General features: G+C 39.4%; 1 protein-coding gene across 1 annotated transcript; it reads left to right on the top strand.

Annotated features, from left to right (window-relative positions):
* Window positions 1-5,649: 5,649 nt before the first annotated feature.
* On the top strand, window positions 5,650-18,997 carry DEPDC4 (DEP domain containing 4; the record flags this gene model as incomplete). Its single annotated transcript, XM_082480348.1, has 9 exons — window positions 5,650-5,740; window positions 6,630-7,056; window positions 7,577-7,731; window positions 8,291-8,477; window positions 10,794-11,020; window positions 13,813-13,955; window positions 14,174-14,299; window positions 16,304-16,382; window positions 18,780-18,997. 9 exons carry the CDS (start codon window positions 5,650-5,652, stop codon window positions 18,995-18,997), a joined length of 1,653 nt encoding a protein of 550 aa, XP_082336474.1.
* Between the last annotated feature and the right edge of the window lie 695 nt (window positions 18,998-19,692).

Below are 19,692 nucleotides of genomic sequence, written 5' to 3'. Positions count from 1 at the left end.
CTCAACTGTAGACCAACGTATTATCCTACAAAGACAAGAAAAAAAAAAAGCTCCACAGTCCTTTCACAATTTCTATTAACATAAGACACATGTTGAAAACTATATTATTAAAGGATACCTAACCAAGGATGCAATAATATACAGGAGTAACCCACAAAAAGGATACTGAAATATAACTTCTAGGGCTTTGCACTTATACATATTCACACTGCATACACATATCTGTGCACGCATACCTGGGGATTATATGTCATTGCTTCTATTCCTCCTCCAAAAATTCTGAATCTGTTGATCATTCTTCCTTAGATCTAACAAAGCAATTAAGGACTGGGAAATTCAACCATTTCTTGAACACAGCTGATTGAATAAAGCAGAGAATCTATAAACTGCTCCTATAAAGGGAAAGGTTCACACCTTGTATATTAATATCAATCAAAAAGAGAACCAAATCTGAAGGAAACCAGGCTCCTTTAATTCCAATGCTCTTGGAACTACACATTTTCTGAAGGGAAAGATTGTTTAAGATCCCAGACCAGCAAAAGAATTGATGTGTACTATAGAGAAGACAGTTAAAAAATATGTTCTTTCCTACACTGTGCCTGTCAAAACACAAGCTCAAAATTCAGTATTTACCCATCAGATTGCTGACGTTACTATTTGATGACCTAAGTATTAATGAGCTGATCAGCTGCTACAGAGAAAGGAAACAAGAAACCATCTTTTTATGCTTTAACAAAATTGTACAAGGAAGTTTTTTATATCACCTTCCAAATTTAAGAGCTATAAGACTGTGGCATCTTACAATTTAGTTCATCTCTCCCTGTAGTGTGTACTTCCACAGTTTCCTAAGTTGTCATAATTAGTGTAAAAAAAAAAATCTAACTTCCCTATTCTGCAAGATAGAAGTTCTGAAGCCTGTGTCCCATTTACACAGTTGTCTCTCTGATAACATATATACAAGAATGAAGACAGGAAACAGACAGTGAAAAAAAGAGATAGACATTCATCTTCCTTATTGGTGTGAGCAAAGATGGAGAGAGAATGCAAGAAGAAATGATTTCCTGGAATCAGTATTAAGTGTTATATTCAAAAGCAACATTTAAGGATATTTCTTCACATTCTCTTTCAAATTAGGTGTGTAGAGTCCAAATGTCTTCAACCTATAGTAAAACAAACCTAAGACAGCAGGAAATGTAGTAAAATCTGCAGAAATACTATTTTCATTTATGGGCTTATTTGTCATATACTCAACCCATTGGCATATAATTTGCATAAAACTACTTCTTTGAAAAATAGAGAATGTAATTCCTATTCAAAGGGAAGAGACAAGATTCTTTTGTTATGAAGACGATGTTTGCCAAGTCACGGTAACAAGGAGACAAGAAGCAGAAGGTACTAACAAGCAATCCAGTGAGCACTGGGACTAATCAGCCCCAATGTCCTGATCAGATGCGAGGTGCTTGCTTTTACGAATTAAAGCTCTTCCCACTGTATCATATACATTTATTATGCAATATTCTGGTCTACATAGCTTATCTGGTAACTATTAATATATGCGTTTATACCACAGCTTTTTCCACATTCAAGACACAGATGGAATCTGTTTCCTTTCCACAGCTCCTCAGCCTCACAAAACCTGTAGCAACTTATTTCTGACACCTGTATACCTCAGTCAAACTTGAGTGAAATCAACCACAGTTATTTGAACATGCACACCTTCTCCCCCTGGTACTATAGATTCCATTAGAAATCAGGACAAATAATCTGATTAGTATCAAATCAGAAAAATAGACTTGATTTCTAGAAGAGGTAATAAACATACCAAACAAAACTTCTTAAAACGTAATATGAGTTACCGAAGAATTCACTCCAGTGTAGATGTGTGTAACAGTATTAACCTAGTCCTAAGCAAACTCTAGCACAGTGCTGGAAGCAACACATCTATGCTGGTCTGTCTTGGCTATTGTTGCTGTTATATCCCACCTTCACTACTCTTCCTTAGCAAAATGTAGAAATACACTAATGCTGTGGCTCCATAGATATTTCTCCAATTTCCATGTCAGCGGAGTGACACAACTTTGTGCTACTAAATGAAGAACCATGTAGCACAAATACAAAAAGGGGGAATTGTGGGAAACGTCGGCTGGTCCGAGGGATCAGAATGCAAGTTTAACGTTGACCTTGAGCAGATATCCATGTACCCTTGAAGAGACTGGGGAGTCCTGAGAAGAGCTAAGTAAAAAGATAAGGGTTGGCAAACATCCTGGCTTTGACCAGAGCATGAACAGCGTGTGATGTGAGAGCGTATTGGGCAAAAGTAGAATGCTAGAATATATGCATAGATAAGCACCTGGGTAAAAGAATATAAAAAAGCACTGCTTGTTAAATAAAGAAAGTGGATTGCTGCAACTTGATGTTCAGTGGCGTGTCCGTCCCAACAACAACAGAACCAGACTAGGACTTTTAAGAAAATAAATTGCAAAAAAGAAAGGTATCTGGCTGCACAGATCTCGATCTTGCAAATATTCAACTTTAAAATCAGAACTAGTTGAAATGGCTTCAACGGGACTACTCAGCAGCAGAAACACATGACTACAAGCACGTTCAGGGTGGAGTTGGTCTTAATTATGGGGACTGTGAGATATGAGAAGCTGAGTCTGAATACAATGAGATAAGAATAATTATGTACTTGCTTGGTATGTATTAAGTGCTTTGTTGAGAAGATAGCTGGAAATAAATTACGGAAACATAAAATTCCTTTATTAGGTAATTCTGTTACAGTATGTGACATTTTATTACAATATATTAATTTTACTTTATGAATTGTGCTATGGAAAAAAGCATGCAATTCCTAACAGTGCAGCCCAAGACCAAACAGCTATTAGATGTTGGCTAATATCCCTGTATAAAGGAACTTTCCATTAACCTGATAAATAGGTAGAAACAAGGATCATGGAGTATTCTAAATAGGAGCTATAGATATTTCCAGCTCTCAGAGATTTTATTCTGCAGCTATTCCATGGGGCAAACTCTATATGCTAAAGGACTATAAAATCAATCCTAATGAGTTTAAAATAACTGCAAATCTACTTTATTTGTTTTTAAATCGTGTGCTTTTTGCATTGTTTCATTTACTCCCAGCCATCAGACCTTCTCTAGTATAAATGCAGCACAACTTTGTATTAGAACTCTAAAAACTAAAGAGACGCTTGGCAAAATTAAATGTGGAGATACGAAGAAAATGCATGCGCATGTGTGTTCAAATTCCTTTGTATAAATCTGAAAGGGAGCTTCTCTATACAGGTGATGGAAAAACGGGGTAGTATTGAATAAATCAGAAGTGCCCTCTGCTGTGGGTGACAGACTAACTGCAGTGAGAAAAAAGCCACTAGATGAGAATGTCAACAACATTCCAGTGTCTGAAGGGTTAGGACTTAAAAATCAAGCCTGGTAGGCCCTGTTCAACCTGTTCCTCTCCAGCTTGACAGTTCACAAACGACTGTTTAATTTAGCTACTGAGTAAGGAGTACTGAGAAACTTACTTCATAATAAGCAGCTTGGGTTTTAAGTTTACGCCCATCTAAATTTGTAGAAATCCTCATCTCAACATTTGGACTGTAATCTAAAATAGCATATTTTGCTTTATGAAAACAATTGTTATTACCAACTTCAGTAAAATCTCAATATATGCCAACTGGAACAATGTACCCAGAAAATCCATGCCAAAAAAAAAAGTATCTATTTTGAGTAGTATCCATAATACCACTTGGGTAGTATCTATAATACCACAAATCGTGGCGATTTAACCATATCTGAAATATGCAACTTTAGTTCTCACCTGTATGAAAACTGGTTTGTTCAGTTCTTTTAAGACCGAACTACTATTTATAGAAAAATTAACAACCATGGGACAATAAAGAAAGTCAGTCACCCACAATGAAACTTTCATTTAAACTTAAAAGGTAATAAACGAGAAAAGTACAAGATCTTAAGAGTAATAGCATTCAGACAAGCAACACAGGACATGCAATAAGTATTTAAGAATCTTGATTTCTTCCTGTTTTAATTTCATGGGTAGTATCAGTGCTACTGATATTAAGTCCATGAAACCTGGAACTAATCCTAAAAAGACATATGGATGGTCATTGTGTTGTTTGATAATGATCTTTATGCTGATGTACCTCAGCAACAATAAGGGAGCGTGATGACGACCTAATCACTTGGCAACGTAGTAAGCTACAGCCTACACAGCAATAAGCAATGAGGCAAGACATTCAAAATGTTGAAATAAAGGTAAACCCAAAACAAAGTTTCCTCACCACTCTTTAGTTCTCACTCATGTAGAACAACTGCATGATTTAAAGCTGTTAATTTATCCTTGAACTAATTCATAGCTTGATCTGATGTATGGATACAGGTGCACACTGTACAGCAGTCCATCATACGCTCTGCCACTATTTTGGCCTATACCAAGCTGCGACTCCCCTTTGTGAGCCAATGTGGCAGAGCAGGTGCGTGGGTACTTTGTGCCACCCAACCCCAACTCCCATCCCACCGATCTGACCCAAACAATGATGAATTGACAGAAGAAATGAGAGGAAAAAACCCAAACAACATTTTTGAAGCACAATAAAGCTTTAGCGTCTGTTACAAAAACAACGGGAGGATCAAACGCAATGATGCACCGTGCATGGTGCAGCCGCCCTCACTCCAAGTCACCTTCATGATTTATTTTTATTTTTTCAGTATTTCGGTACTGTGCTGCAACTGAAACCCCACCAAAAACTCACGGAACGTGATCCACGCACGGGGACCTGATTGCCGCCTGCAGACAGGCGAAACCTAACCCACACGGCTGCACAAACCCCTGGATTGTCTCTCGCGGGCCAGTCCCCCCTTCTCCTCAGTATTTACTGTCATTTACAGCGAGACCGGACCCGCAGGGCACCCCCTCCTTCCCGCTGCCCAGAGGGCCGGTGACTGTCCTCACGGCTCGGCGGGGCAGCCGGCAGGGAGCCCGCCAGCGGCGGGCGGCGGCCGCGGTCAGAGACCAGCGGCGACGAGCGGCGTTTGCCAGCAGGTGACCCGCCATGCGCCGGCTCGGGCAGCTCCGCGGTCCCCGCCAGGCCCCGCTCACGCCACCATCGCGCCTCCCGGGCGGGCCCCCTTCCCCTCCACCTCTCAGCGCCGGGCTCCCGGGACGCCAGCCCGCCGCCCCCCAGCCCCCGCCGAGCCAGCGGGCCCTGCCCGCCCAGCGCAACGCCACTAGGCCACGGGCAGCCGCCCCTGCTCCGGGGCGCGGGGGACGGGCCTCTTACCTGAGCCTGGGGGAAGCTGCCGGCGCAGCGCCCGACCGCCCGTCGCCCTGTGGGCCCGGCGGGCCGCCTGTCACGCCGGCTGCGTTTCTCGCTGCGGCCCCAGCTCGGCCCCGTCCCGCTCCGGCTACTCCATAGCGACGGCGACAGCGACAGCCACAGCGCCGGGCGGGGGGGAGGAGAGCGGCCGGAGCGCGCCTCACTTCCGCCCTGGAGGGGCGGCGCTGGGGCGGCGGCCGGTGTGTGTGGGGGGGGGGGGGGGGGAGGGGGTTGGTGGAGGGCGGGAAGTGATGCACTCCGCCGGCTTCCGCCAGCGGAACCGGCCGCCGCCGTTATGGCGGTTTATTTGACTCCGCGGTTCCGGAGGCTGCGGAGTCAGAGCGAGCTCGAGGGGCGGCGGGGGAGCGGGCGGCAGTGGCGGCGAGGTGGGGGGGAGAAGAGAGGTGTCCTCGTCTCTTCGCTGCTAACGCTTTTTGCGCCGCAGCGTCGGGAGGGGGGGCGGGGGGGGCGCCGCGGGAGCGGAGCGGGTTCTGAGGCGCCGGCGCCTCCGGCTGGCGGTGCCGTGGGGGGCAGGTGAGAGAGGGGAGAGGGGCCGCCCGCCACCCCCTGGAGTCGTGGTGAAGGAGGGCGCCGCCGCCATGTCGTGGGGCGGGCAGGTTTAATGCATGGCGAGCGTTGGTTTGTCGTCTGCTGAGGGGAGAGTGATAAGCGGAGGAGGAACTGGGGAGTGGAGGAACATCTCTAGGTGAGGCTGGGAGAGATTGGGACTTATCAGCCTGGAGAAAGGAAGGCTCAGGGGATCCTCATCGATGTCTACCAGTAACTAAAGGGGGGATGCAAAGAGGACGGGTCCGGGCCCTTCTCACTGGTGACTCGAGAGGTTGCGAACTTTCTGCCTTTGGAGATACTCAAAAGGTGTCTGGACATGGTCCTGCATGGCCCTGCTTGAACAGGGGAGGTTGGACCTGGTGGAGCCCAGAGGTCCCTGCAAGCCTCAGCCATTCTGTGATTCTGTAATGAATTGATGTGTATGCGTACATACATACAGTATGTGTGGTAATAACAACAACAAAACCTTCCTAGCCTGTTTTAAGTGTCATTTTGTTTTCTTCTGTTGGCTCTACCATTGTGGGTCTGAGTCAACTTACAAGAAGGACTGATTCATGAAGTATTGTCTTTCTCTGTCTTTGGAAGATTAAGCTGATTTCTGGAGAATTGAAAAAAATTTATATAACTAATGTCACAGAGTAAAAATACATTTACAGATGTTTAAAAAGCTTAACATTTTAAAACTTTCGTGTAAATATTTTGCAGATTGTGATGGTCCTTTTCAAGCAACTCAGCTGTGGAATAGTATTATCCATGCTCTTCACAGTCAGGTGGAAATCAAAAGACGCAGACAACATCTGAAAACGTATAAAAACTGTTTCACCGGCTCAAATGCTGTCGATGTGGTACTGAGCCATCTTATGCAAAGCATGTACCTAAGCTGTAATGATATTTCTCGGCTGAAGGGAGTCCGTGTATGCCAAGCGTTGATGGATCACAAGGTGTTTGAGCCAGTTGGAGCAAAGCTTTACTTATTCAAGAATGAGAAAGAAACGGAGTTTGAAGATACAAACACTTGTCTCTATAAATTTGTAAATAACAGTCCTACTCCTCTTCTTCCGCAAAAGAATAGAGACAATGAGAACTTGTCTCCTGAGCAAATCTGCAAACAGAAGACAAAAAGACGTTCTAAGTGAGTTATTCTGAACTATTCTGATTTTTGTTTGTTTGTTAGAGTGGGTTAACTGTAGATTAAGTTACGTCTGTCTAACCCAGGTATTGGAGACTTTTGAATACTATGTGCCAGTTTTTAGAAATGTCATACCTAAATTGTAGATGCTACCTTATATTTCTTGGTAAAGTTAAATGGCTTTGAGCTGTCTTTTGTTATTTAGAATAGAGGCTGGCACAGTAGCATAAGCCTAGGAATCATTTTATTTTGCAGTCAATTGTGCTGAAATCTGAGAATTAGCATGAACGAGCTACTTGCTGGAAGCTGGTAAAAGAAATAGAACTGATAAACAGTATTTGGAATCAATATCCTTGCCCTTTCCACAAAGCAGGTGTGGATGATTGGTTTTCTAGCAGCAGGATACACCCCACATATAATGAAGCCCTAAAGTTCTGATTTAACAGCAATTTAGGAAGTGACAGGAAGATAAATGTGTCCTGACTGTGTTTGTTATACGTCTAATTCTTTTTATCCCCCTAAGCAAAATGAAGTGTGAAACAACACTTTCAAACCCCTTAGCATTAGAAGCAGCTGATAAAAAGAGGATAGTGGACCTTCTTCAATCAATAAATGTTCATGCATCTTTACCTCCAAAGATCATGGTTAATGAACCAACTCATCTGCTTTCAAAAAGAGGTGAGGATTTAATTTTTCTTTTTAAAACTTTATTGTTCTTCACTGTACCTACTTGGAGTGAGTACCTCATTCCTGTTAAATGCTGCCCCTCAGAGTCCTGAATTTAACATGTCACTAATGACAAGTAGCTAAATGAGTACTAAATGGGTAAACGCTCATAGTAAGTAAACTGAAGGAAATGAAACAGGATTAAGTTTTTTGCAGGATGGTGCTAGTCTATTTATGCAAATACCACTTCAGAAGGAAATAGGTTTTAAGATGAAGTATTATATTTCTTTGCTATTCACTTGTATTTTCTTGTACATGTTACTGATTAGAGTGGGTTATTACTAATTCCAGTATGATGGGGGAGAGAGATGGTCTCTTTAAAGCCTTCTTTCTTAGCATTCCTATTTTGATCCCTTCTTCCCCAACACAGAAACTTCAAACTAGGCTGTTACCTTGTTTTCTCTGAACACTTAAAACATTCTTGAGTGAGTAAAAACAAAGATTAGTGTTTTACCTAAGATCTTATTTCTGAGGGTGTGGGTTTTTTTTGTTTGTTTGATTATGGTATCAGTAATAGAAGATGTCTGGAAACAGCAAACTCTGCTACGACTGCTGCAGTTAATTGATGTTCCACTTCTAGAAGATATCTTGGTGTCTTCAGTGAAGACAAAACCAGACTGTTTTGGCAAAGAAGAAGACCTGATTATCTCAAATACTTTCCTGGAAAGAGAGGTTACATGTAGCTTAAACTTGCCTGAGTAAGTTATACATCTATAAAATGGATTTGTTAGTAAATGCTTGATTTTACTCTTGATCAAAGATTTGTGTTAAGTGAACAAAATAGACATTGTTTCACTTGTAGACAGGGGTGGCATTAATGTACTTTCCTTTGACTTCTTTTCAGAAGTGGTAAGGGAATTCATAAAAAGTATATGTTTAGGACTGGACACTTGAGGATTTTAAGTGTATGTTAAAACTTTATCCTCGAGTGTCAAAAACACTTCTAGTTTCTAGATGAGACACTTGACTCTTGGGTCTTTATAACAGATATTGGAACTCGAAAAAAAATTATTCCGAGTTTTTTGTTTGTTTGTCACAGTCCCCAATGGTGGTGCTGTGAAGATACAAAGTCAATAAGGCATCTATTGTTAGCAACGGAAAAAGGGAAGCTAAGCTGTAGTACTGAAGAATGCTTGTATCACAAGAATATAAAAGTGAAAGTGGCTGCATGTTGTCAGTGCTCTTTTCCCTATATGTTATCTTATTTTTGTAGTGTTCCTGTTGATTGCATTTGGACTGATCTCTATTTTAGCATGTACTTTTAATGAATACATCAAGGCATGTCTCCTCGTGTGTATGTCTCAGTAATGCTTATTTCTGTCAAATCAATACAATTTTTATCTGTTGGTGAGACATAATCTGTGTACTTAAAGAGACTCTTTCTTACAGTTTTTTTATGTATTCTTGCTTCAGGGAGAAAATATTATTATTGTTACATATGTTTAGAGTTTTATATAAGGTAATGAAACTCCTGGTTCAAAACAGGTTTATTGCTGGGTAACATCTTAAATCAATGAGGTTTTCCTCCCAGAATGGCTTAATAAGCACTGTTTCTTTTGAGCTTTATACTTCTGTTGTACTTGATTCTTGCATGATTGGTGGGTTTATGTCTCTTGAAATAGCTCATGTTGTTCTTACTCGGTATTATTCTGTGCTAAGTGCCTCTAACGTTTGTGTCTTTGCTAGTATATCAGATAAGTGTTAAGAAAATTAAATGCTTCCTTCGTTACTTTACAATTACTTAAGTGGGGGGCTGGAGTAGCATTTTTATAGACAGTGTATTATTTAGGTCTGGCTTATAGCATGCACAAGAAATGGAAAATTCCAGCTATGAAGAATAGTCACCAGTATTACAACTAATTGTAGGATTAATTGCCCCCAATATGAAGGTGGGGGAATAAGCATAACTTCTATCTCAAATTTTTTGTCTTCAGTTTTCAAATCATATCATATTATGCTTGATATAATCAAATACCTGCTCTCCATGTAGTTAGTTAAAAACTGTAATCAAATCCTGCTTGCGGAGATTGCACTGCTCATGGGATCATAACTAAAGGGAGGTTATGATCCTATTTCTATTTTACTGTATTACCCCATTTATGTGTCCAAGAGTTATAGAATCCTTGTTGGCCACAGCGGTTCTAACAAAATTTCATGTTTATCTAGCTGTCCAGCAGCAAGTTCAAAATCTTTATTTTTGCTCCCATGATGAAAATACAATTCTGTGGATCTTAACTCATGCAAAAATGCAAATATTATTTATTGATTCAGTTCAAATTATTTTATATCCAGAGAGTCAGGTAAAAGTAATTCTCCCTCCGCCCCCCACAGTTCTATGATTTTAGCTTTCTTCTGGACAAAATGGTTAAGTTAGTGACTTTTTTTGTCTGACTTTCCAGTCTCTCTGAACAATGAATTGTCTACCTGAATTTTAGATTTGCCTTACATTTTTTTTTCTCCCTTAGTTAAGTCATACAGGCAACAAATGCTTAATAAAACTCATGCCTTTGTAGTAGGTCATATAGTAAACTTCTTTCGCAGTCATCTGGGATTTAAACTATTTTTATTTTCTCTGTTTTCAAAGTAATTCTCTTGTGTCCTTTTTCTGAAGATGCCATCCTTTGCTTTTTCAGTCTAGTTAGCCCTGGTGGGTTGTCGTTGTGTGTGTTGAAGTAATAGTGGGGTGGTGTTTGGTTTTAAATACTAGCCAAATCAGGCAAGTGTCCTGGGGTCAGTAACAGTCTGGCATGATTGCAACTTGTTTGGATTTGGGCGTACCTCAGGTGTATTGTCTGTGGCATGGGAGAAGCATGGAAGTTGCTTATTTTGAGCAGGTTCTTGAAGTACTGTAGTCAAGTAAATTACATAAACTGCTTAATAAGCAACAACTTTAATGCTGTGGTTCAAATATGTGACTACATGTGTGTGATTATTTCTATCTAATTTTCTTTAAAGGATTAAATAAGAATATGCAGAGTATTTTAAAGTTTTAAAACTAACTTTTCCTTCTACAGGCTTGACAAATGGCTCTATGCTGCAATTGAATGCCTGGAGTATTTCCCAGACCAATTCATAGTGATGGTTAATCAGCAGTTACCTCAAAGCACTAACGAACCGAGCAGTCTGAATATATATAAGAAGATTCTTTTTGACACTATAATAAAGTATTATAGTCAAAAGAAGGACTCCCTTCTTGCCACTCAGGATCTCGATATTCATTCAGGGATTATAGACCTTATAGGTAAGAGCAACTTGGGATAAAAAATGCAAGCTGTATAAAGGATGGAACTTGCTAAGCATTAATTGATTGAATCATAACATCATTTACATTGCTATTGCAGAGGAACTTTGATTTATAGGTTGGAAGGGAACGCTCAAGGTCTCTAATCTTAACCTCTACTCAAGGCAAGGACAAATTTCAAAGTTAGATCAAGTTGCTTAGGGCCTGGTCCAGCTGAATTTTTAAAATCTGCAAGGGTAGATATTCACCAGCCTCTGCAGGTAACCCCTTTCAATATATAGCTACCCTCATTGTGAAAATGTCTTACCCCTAGTCAGAATTTCTCTTATTGTTACTTGTGACTAATAACATAAAAGTAAAATAATTGCTGTAAAGTTTTCTTGTTAACCAAAACAAGGTTTTGCAAGTTCTGGATTTAGTGGTGGGTTTTGTTGTTTTTTTTTTTTTTAGTAATAGAAGTTATTTAAAATTATAAAAGGGGCTGGTGAGATTGTGATTCAGGCTGTGATCCCCCAAAACACCCTCACTACATATGCTCACAAGTAAAACAGAAGGGTTCAATTTAAATACAAGTTTAAGATTAATCCTACCCTAAATAGGCTATGTTACTTCTTCAGTTCTGTAGGGTTTACAGAACGCTATCAAAAGTTTCAGTTTTTGGAGAGCTATGACAAGCTTACTGGCATAGGAGCACAGCTGGCCTGTGTAAAAATTCGAGCAGAGTGGTGGATCCTGGGGCCAAAACCTCATGAAAATACAAAAGACAATATTTTTTTAAGTAGTGTTTTGCTAAGAAGAAAAAAATCAAATTATAATAGAAGTCATGGAAGGAAAACTATTGCAAAATTACATAAACCATCCACAAAAAAAAAAATGCTAATTTGAAATAACCGACTTAGCTACTGGTAACTTCTGAATGTTCACTTATATTAAAGATATTATAGTTCATATACACACTTCAAATACAAAACTGAGATACCCCAATATTATAGAATATTACTAAATGTGAGAATCAAAGCAGCCAAATCTGTAGGCAAGGGAAAAGTCAGTGTCATAATTCTGCTGAATTACTCTAATGTTTTAGTTGCCTGTAGGTCTTTTCCTTATTGAGTATCTGCTTTATCTAAACTACATGATCCATCAATCTCTAGAGCTATTCTCCTTTCTTATTCTTGCTTTAATTTTGTCATCTTTCCAACTTGAATAACACTCTCTCACAAGCAGTTTCTAATGCTTTATTCCTTTTTGATGAAGTGGTGGCCATAATTTTATCATTAGGAAATGATTCTGTTTGAAGATATTAGCCTATGTTCTTGGATCCTTAGCTGTGTTGTAGTTCATACTAGATCACTGTTAGGAGTTTGTGCTTAACTATTTTACAACCGTTTTTCCCCTCTCAGTGCTATGGAACAGATTATGGTCATCAGTGCATAACCACTTGGATTCTAATAATAATTTTCAAGCAGAATCCAGTGCTGCTGTTCTGTGGTGCAAGAGAGAGCTCAAACTAGCTATGAACAGATACCTATTTAAAACATTTTAAAAATCAATTTGAGAAGTGCTGCAGTTAGCTAAAGTACAACTTCAATTTGTTATCATTGTATGTATTTTCCTCAGTTGTTAAACAGTTTGATATAAGATGGCTGATAATACAGATCTGTTGTGAAGGCAAACATGTTGCTGTGCTTGCTGCCCTTAAAATAAACAGATCTAGGGTACTTATGTTACAGATGAATGCAGTTGGTCACACTAATCCATGTGGTTTATTGAACATTTTTGCATTGGAACTTTTCTTCCCCTCCCTACCTCCCCTGTCTTTTAAAGTAACTCTGTAAGGCTTTAATCACAGATCAGAGAAACTCTTAAACTTTTCTCTAGAAATAATTTTATTTCCTTTCTTCATATCTACACTTTTACCTGTCTTGATCGTGTCCTTTGGCAGTTCTCTTTCCTGCTTTTTTGTTCACCCTTCTGTTGGAAAAGGGTCGCTTACTTGTTCTTTTGGTGTTCTTAAACAAAGATGGTTTCAAAGGGCTTGTGGTACACCCCTGAAAGTCCTGGATTATTTGTTGTAAAATATAACCTCTGTCCCTGTAATAGGACAGAGGCCAGAAAATCATACGTAGGTTCTATTCCTGTATCTGCCCTCATCTTGCACTTTCCTTAGAAAATTACTTGACTTTTTGATAGTTCCTCACTTTCGAAGTGAAGATAACTAGAATTACAATCTAAAGGGTTTTTTTATAAGAGGTTATTTCCAGCTTATCACATTTCCTTGAGAAACTTAAATCCTGATGGCTTAAAAAGGGGTGGGGTGGGTGTGTGGACAACAACCAACAAAAAGCAAACAAACAAACAAACAAAAAACCCAACAAAAATAACCCCAAAACCAAAAAGCCCCAAGCAAACAAAACCTCAAAGCAATGAGAAAGTTAGAATTGTTTGGATTGTTAATTTGAGATTAATCCTGGAATATAAAACAAAGATGTATAAACACAAACAGTGCAAACATCACTTCAGTGTTTGCACATTGTACACAATGTAGGAATGTCCTGTGTATATTATCCAAGTACATCTGTTCCCTGACTAGGTATGGGACAAAGGTTTTAAGCTTATATTGATTAAATGCTGTATTGAGTCTCGTCAAAAGGTTTTAGAAGTCACTGAGATTAACCTGCTTTGTTTGGAGGGAAAAATAATTAAAAAATGGGATTAATATTGGAATTTAAATATGCATTCTTGACTCTGAAAATGAGCAGTTGCACTGGATACGCTGTTTTACTCCATTGCAGAAAAAGGAAAAACAGATCAAGCTCTAGAGGCATCACAACTTTATTTAAAATTATTAGCACCAAATATCCGAGAAGAACTACATAGACTTCTGACATTTGTAGCCATTGCATCCGAATCTGAGGGCTACAAATTACAAAAACAGGTAAGTATCTGTTATGTTTAGTGTGGGAAATAGAACTTACCTATAGTAAAGCTAACTTTTCTCCAGAATTGAAGTATTTTGTTTACTGCCTTCCAATGTGATTTGTTTTAAAACAAATATCAAGCTGTTCTTCCCACTGATAGCATCCTGTTATACGTAGTGTTTGCTGACACACTGCAAGTAAATCTAATGCCAAATCAGAGTTCTTTGTTTTCTAGTTTGATAACAGATCAGTGATCATCAAGACTTGCACAAAGTTCATCATACAAAATAAGACGTTGTCAAAACCACAGGCAGAACTGCTGACTCAGTTTCTGATGGACAATCACTTGGAGCTTTTCAAGGTAGCATTTTTCTTACCTCATTGGCTTTGTCATTTTAAGTGTTAAATGCCACAAAGTACCTTTTTGGAGATGAGAGTTCTGAGGAGCAGAGTTTAATATTCCATGTGTCATGGTGTCGTGGTTTAACCCAAGCTGGCAACCAAGCACCACACAGCTGCTCGCTCACTCACCCCAGTTGTGATGGGGGAGAGAATCGGAAGCGTAAAAGCGAGCAGAAGCTTGTGGGTTGAGATAAGACAGATTAATAGGTAAAGCAAAAGCCATGCAGTCAAGCAAAGCAAAACAAGGAATTCATTCACTGCTTCCCATCAGCAGGCAGCTGTTCAGCCAACTCCAGGAAAGCAGGGCTGCATCATGCGTAACAGTTACTTGGGAAGACAAACACCATCACTCCGAACGCCCCCCACTGCCTCCTTCCCCCAGATTTATATACTGAGTGTGCCGTCACATGGTATGGAATATCCCTTTGGTCAGTTGGGGTCAGCTGTGTCCCCTCCCAACTTTTTGTGCACCCCTAGTCTACTTGCTGGTAGGACTATATGAGAAGCAGAAAAGGCCTTGACTGCCTAGCAACAACTGAAAGCACCAGTGCACTGTCAAAAGTATTTCTCATCCCAAATCCAAAACAGCGCTATACCAGCTGCTATTAAAAAAGTTACTTCTATCCCAACTGAAACCACGACGTACAGTTTAATAATACAGTCAAGTAGGGCGAGAACCTATTTCAGACAACTTGTTGAGAACTTTGCAATCCTTTATATGTAATGTCCTCTTTATTTGCATCATTTGTGTTAAGAAAATATTTGAAGTATTAGGAAATTTTTATAGAGGCCTTTTGGCACCTCGTTTCTGATGGCTCTCTACTAAGTTTTTAGGCTTCTTAGCGTCTCTGTCCTTTAGAAGTCAGCTGACGTACTCTGAGTGATATATAGGATGGAATGCTCTGGTGCCACAGTGTACATGTACAGCTTTGGTGACTCTTCAAGAGTTCCTTTTGGTATTTTGAAATGTTAACTTCTAAATTAAATAAAAAAAATAGAACCACAAAATGAAATGGCCTTTCTGTTTAAGTTGATCCGTTATGTAAATATGCAGATATATTTTTGTAATCTTCTTTATTTACATTCTGTCATATTGTCACATGTGAAAAGATGTAACCTTATCAGACTCTATATTGACATTCTGAATTCAACCAGTGCATTAAAGTTGTGATGCTTTGCTGCTGTTTTCCTCAACTATAAATTTCCTCATCAAAACACTAAATAAGAGATGAACTAATCTCAGCTGTTGTAAAATAGCTGTAAAATGCTCTAGATGTTTTTTGTTACAAATAACCTTCACAGAAACATTGGTTTGGTTTCAGTAAAATATTTTTAGTTCTTATACAACACATTCATTTGTACTTCTGACCTCAGCTAAAGAGACATGGGAGATTTTTTTTTTAATTAGCTCCAGTTTAGTTTGAAAGTATCAAGTAGTTACTGTGAAGTTTGTATATGTTAATACACAGCCAAACCCAAATACTTTTCTTTTGTGTTTTTTCTTTTTGTTATTAAGGGTTCTGACATGAGGGTTAGGGCTTTGATTCACGTTTGGAGCTGGAGGCAGATCTGGCAAATGAAGTGCCCACTACTTCATAGCAATGACAGCAGAGTGGATGGTGGCTCGCTCTTTCACAACTGCAGTTGAAAGCCTTGTGTATTATATAAGCTGAAATCAGTTCAAGGTCTACACTACAGTTTTTGCCATAGTTCAATGGAAAACAACATCTAGAACATCTTGCCTCCTATTTCTTCAGCCAGGAGTATTAGGAATAAGCATATGTATGTGTGTTTCAATGCAAGTTTTTGAGAGATTTTGAATGTGTACCTAAATAAATGTAGGCTTAGATTCTTCTGCAGTTAATTATATGATTTTTAAATTGATCATTTGAAAGCCTTAGATTCTCAAAAGTACAGAACTGTTGTTTTTGTAACTTATTTCTTTGTCTGATTCCATTTTCAGACTCCTTTAACTCTTCTGGAACTAACTAGTAGGAGACTTGAGAGTTTGCTAGAAGGACAAGATCCAGATATCAATTCAGGTAGATGATGTCATATGCATTTTTGTGTAAACCACTCTATACAAATTGATTTATCGTCAGCTGACTATAACTTTGCACAGACTGTGTTCTTTTACTTTGTTAGAAGTGAATCATTAAAGCGATTAGTGGCTAATTCACCAAATGATTATCTGCTATAAGCAAAACACTGACCTCTGAATATTAGAGAGCAGAGACTCTATTAAATATCTAGTTTGAGTACATTACAAAATTTTTTTACCAAATAATTACTTCTGGACAAATTAATGCAAAATGTGCTTTCTGAAGTGACGTGCTTATAATTTGGTGTATGAATTTGATGTGATTTTATGTTTAGGAACAGCATTCTTATATTTCTGCCACAAAACACCTAAAAATTCTCATAGAGCTCAGTAGTTTGGGGTTCTAATAGATGTCTCGAGTACAGACCTTGGTTGTTTAGTGTTTTGAAGAACTCTTCTGGGTGAGCACAAAGTTTATTAAGAGCTTAAGACTTACAGAAGGGTATTGTAGCCTAAAAGGAAGGCTTTTGATGCTTGGTGTGTATGTCGAATTTGTTTTCCAGCTCATTTCTTTTATGAGCCAACACTTCACCTGGCCTTGATGCCAAAAGTATCTTTCAGCACTGTGATTAAAAGGGTTGGCTTAAATAATTGAATTTGTGCCTGACTCTTTACCTTCTTCCTTTTGACTTCTGTACTGCCAGCGCATTATGTGCTTAAACACTGAAGAGAAACCATTACAGAACTGAATAACACTCTAAGTTATTGTGCTGTTTAATGCTATATTTAATGCAGCAGCTGCCTGAGAAGTAGTTTTGGTACAGAATCTTCGACCGTCTGTGTTGGGTTCTGGAATGTGGCCAAATTGCTTCCAGTTCAGTGTTCTAAGTATCACATATTATGTAGCCAAAGAATACAAGGATGAGCAATGGAGGAAGGAGTTGTCTGTCTGCAGTATTCTTGGAGCCTATGTGGTCTCCATCAGCATGCTGAACAGACAATCAAAGTATGAACCTCATACTGTATTCTCCCCTCTGTGTTTTGGAGTTTCAATCTTTAAATGCATATAGATTCTGTCTACTTGTTGAAATAGCTAGTTTGTTCTGATTGTGAGCTCCCCAGCATGGCGTGTTCCTGTTTTCCTCTGTGCCTCATATTCTGATGTCATTTTCCCTTTCCTAATGGAGGAGACAGGAGGAAAATCTTTCCTGGGAGCTACTGAGCTTTCCTAGCTGGTGAGCTTCTGAAGTGCAGGTGGGAGCAGGAGGGAACCCTGATAAGAAAAGGGGTCTGCCTGTTGCAGGAAGGCAATCCTTGGGTCTGCTGGAAATATAAAACAGTGAGGGAACTCTAGGGTTGGTTTTAATCTGGGAAGCCACTTGAAACCACTGGACTAAAGGATCCACCCTGGTTTGAAGAGTTGCCAGGAGTTGTTAAGCTTTCCCTTTTGAAAGAGCTATCTTTTCTTGATTTGAGTCTACTAAACCATGAAAAGTATTTTACGTTGGTGTTTGACAGACTCATTGTAAAAGAAGGGAAGGACAGGTCTATGTGAAAATTCTGGCAGCTTGGGTTATTACCGCCCTCTATATGAAGTCTTAAGAAGATGGTGTTTGTACAGAAGGAATAGTAAGAATTTTTTCCCCTTCAGGCAACTGGCATTTGTTCAGCCAACTTGCTCACTGATGTGTGGAGTATCTGAACACCAGCCTTTCCTCAGGCCGGAACTCACCTGTCCAATGCTGGGGCTTGATTCCTTGCAGGGCAGTACTCTTCTGCATAGATTCACAACATTTTTATAGCTAAATAATGCTTTAGTTGCATAACTCTCAGGCTCCAGTTCCTTGCTCTGCCCTCATCCTGAACTGCTGCCTGATCTATCACCTCTGCTTCTGGTGCCCACACCGTGCTGAGCTGTATAGTCACCTAGAAGTTCCTGAATTCTATTTCTGAATTCAGAGGTGTGGTTCAGAGGCAACTGTTTCTCCAAAGTATTTATTCATGTGCATTGTGTACTGGAGCTTGCTACGGATTTGATTCACTCACAGGAAATCACTGGATCATGTCAAGTGCAAGGTGCCATTCTTGTCACGTAGCATTCTTTGTTATGGCTTCCGTTTGTAAGAATGTATTGGCTCTTTGTCTGGCAAGCCTGTTTGCAATACAAAATCATCTGTGATATTGCAATTGTGACACTGCTTTACAATTTTATTTTTGCAGTTAATGTTTATATGTTCAGCCATGCACAGTGGAGGGCTGTATGTTTCATGTTGTTTGTAGATAAATGTAATCACATCTGAACTGGAATATAGATATACCTATGTTTCTGATCATGTTTTTTAATCAGGCTCTTGTATGATGCATCAAACTTAACCTGAACCTCTGATTTCTTACAAAGGCTTCACCTTCTGTCAGCGTGTGACAACTAAAGAATATGAAGATCAAAAACAACAAACAAATCAGTATCTTCTCGCATTGGTTCAAGAGATGGACAATGACCCTGCTATTCCTATGAAGCAGAAGAAGAAATTAATTAAAGAATTCCGAAAATACCATTCTCTCATCTACTGTAGTGGTTGTAAAACGACATGTGAATCTTGTACTCTAAATGGTTAGACATCAATACGGACTTCTTTTTAAAGGGGAGGGGGGGAGAATGCATATGAAAATTGCTCATGATAGAAACCATTTTCTTCTTATGTCCTTAAATCTTCAGTTACGGGAAGGTGTCAAAATTACTATGCTGCTAAAAAGCATTCATTCTAATTAATTACTCTTGTAAGCAAAATGTACTTAATTACTTTTAAGTTAGTGATAATGGCACAGTACTTGTGCTGCTTTGAGTTTGGGGATTGGCATTTTTTTCCTTCTGTCCCACAACCCCGTGGTTTTCTAGCTGAGCCAAGTCTGCATTCAGAGCCATGCTTGCGTTCATAGCCAGTGAGGTTTTTAATCTTTTCTATCCGTAGTTCATAATTTAACTGTAATCTAATCTTAAAGTGTAAATTATGACTCCTATGAGCATTGTAAAAATGTACAAAGTATGTCAAAAACATTAGGAGCAGGCACGATTGAGGCAGGGGAGCTGTGTGTGCTTGCAGTCAGTAATTATAGCCTGTTGCTCCTTCCCCACTCTCGCAGACTGAGCTGCTGCTAATCTGGCAGTTTTTACAAAAGCAAGTAAAAAATAAATTGTGAAAAAACTTGAGGAATAATAATCCTGATTTAGATCTCTTGGTGTACTTAAGCAATTTATCTTTACATGAGGATACTTTGATAGCGTCTAATTATTTGTTATAAATACTTTGATA

This window comes from Vanellus vanellus (assembly GCF_965231255.1).
Source record: "Vanellus vanellus genome assembly, chromosome: 1".
Taxonomy (NCBI): domain Eukaryota; kingdom Metazoa; phylum Chordata; class Aves; order Charadriiformes; family Charadriidae; genus Vanellus; species Vanellus vanellus.
The sequence above is the reverse complement of the archived record's forward strand: the minus strand, read 5'-3'. Positions and strand labels throughout refer to the sequence as shown.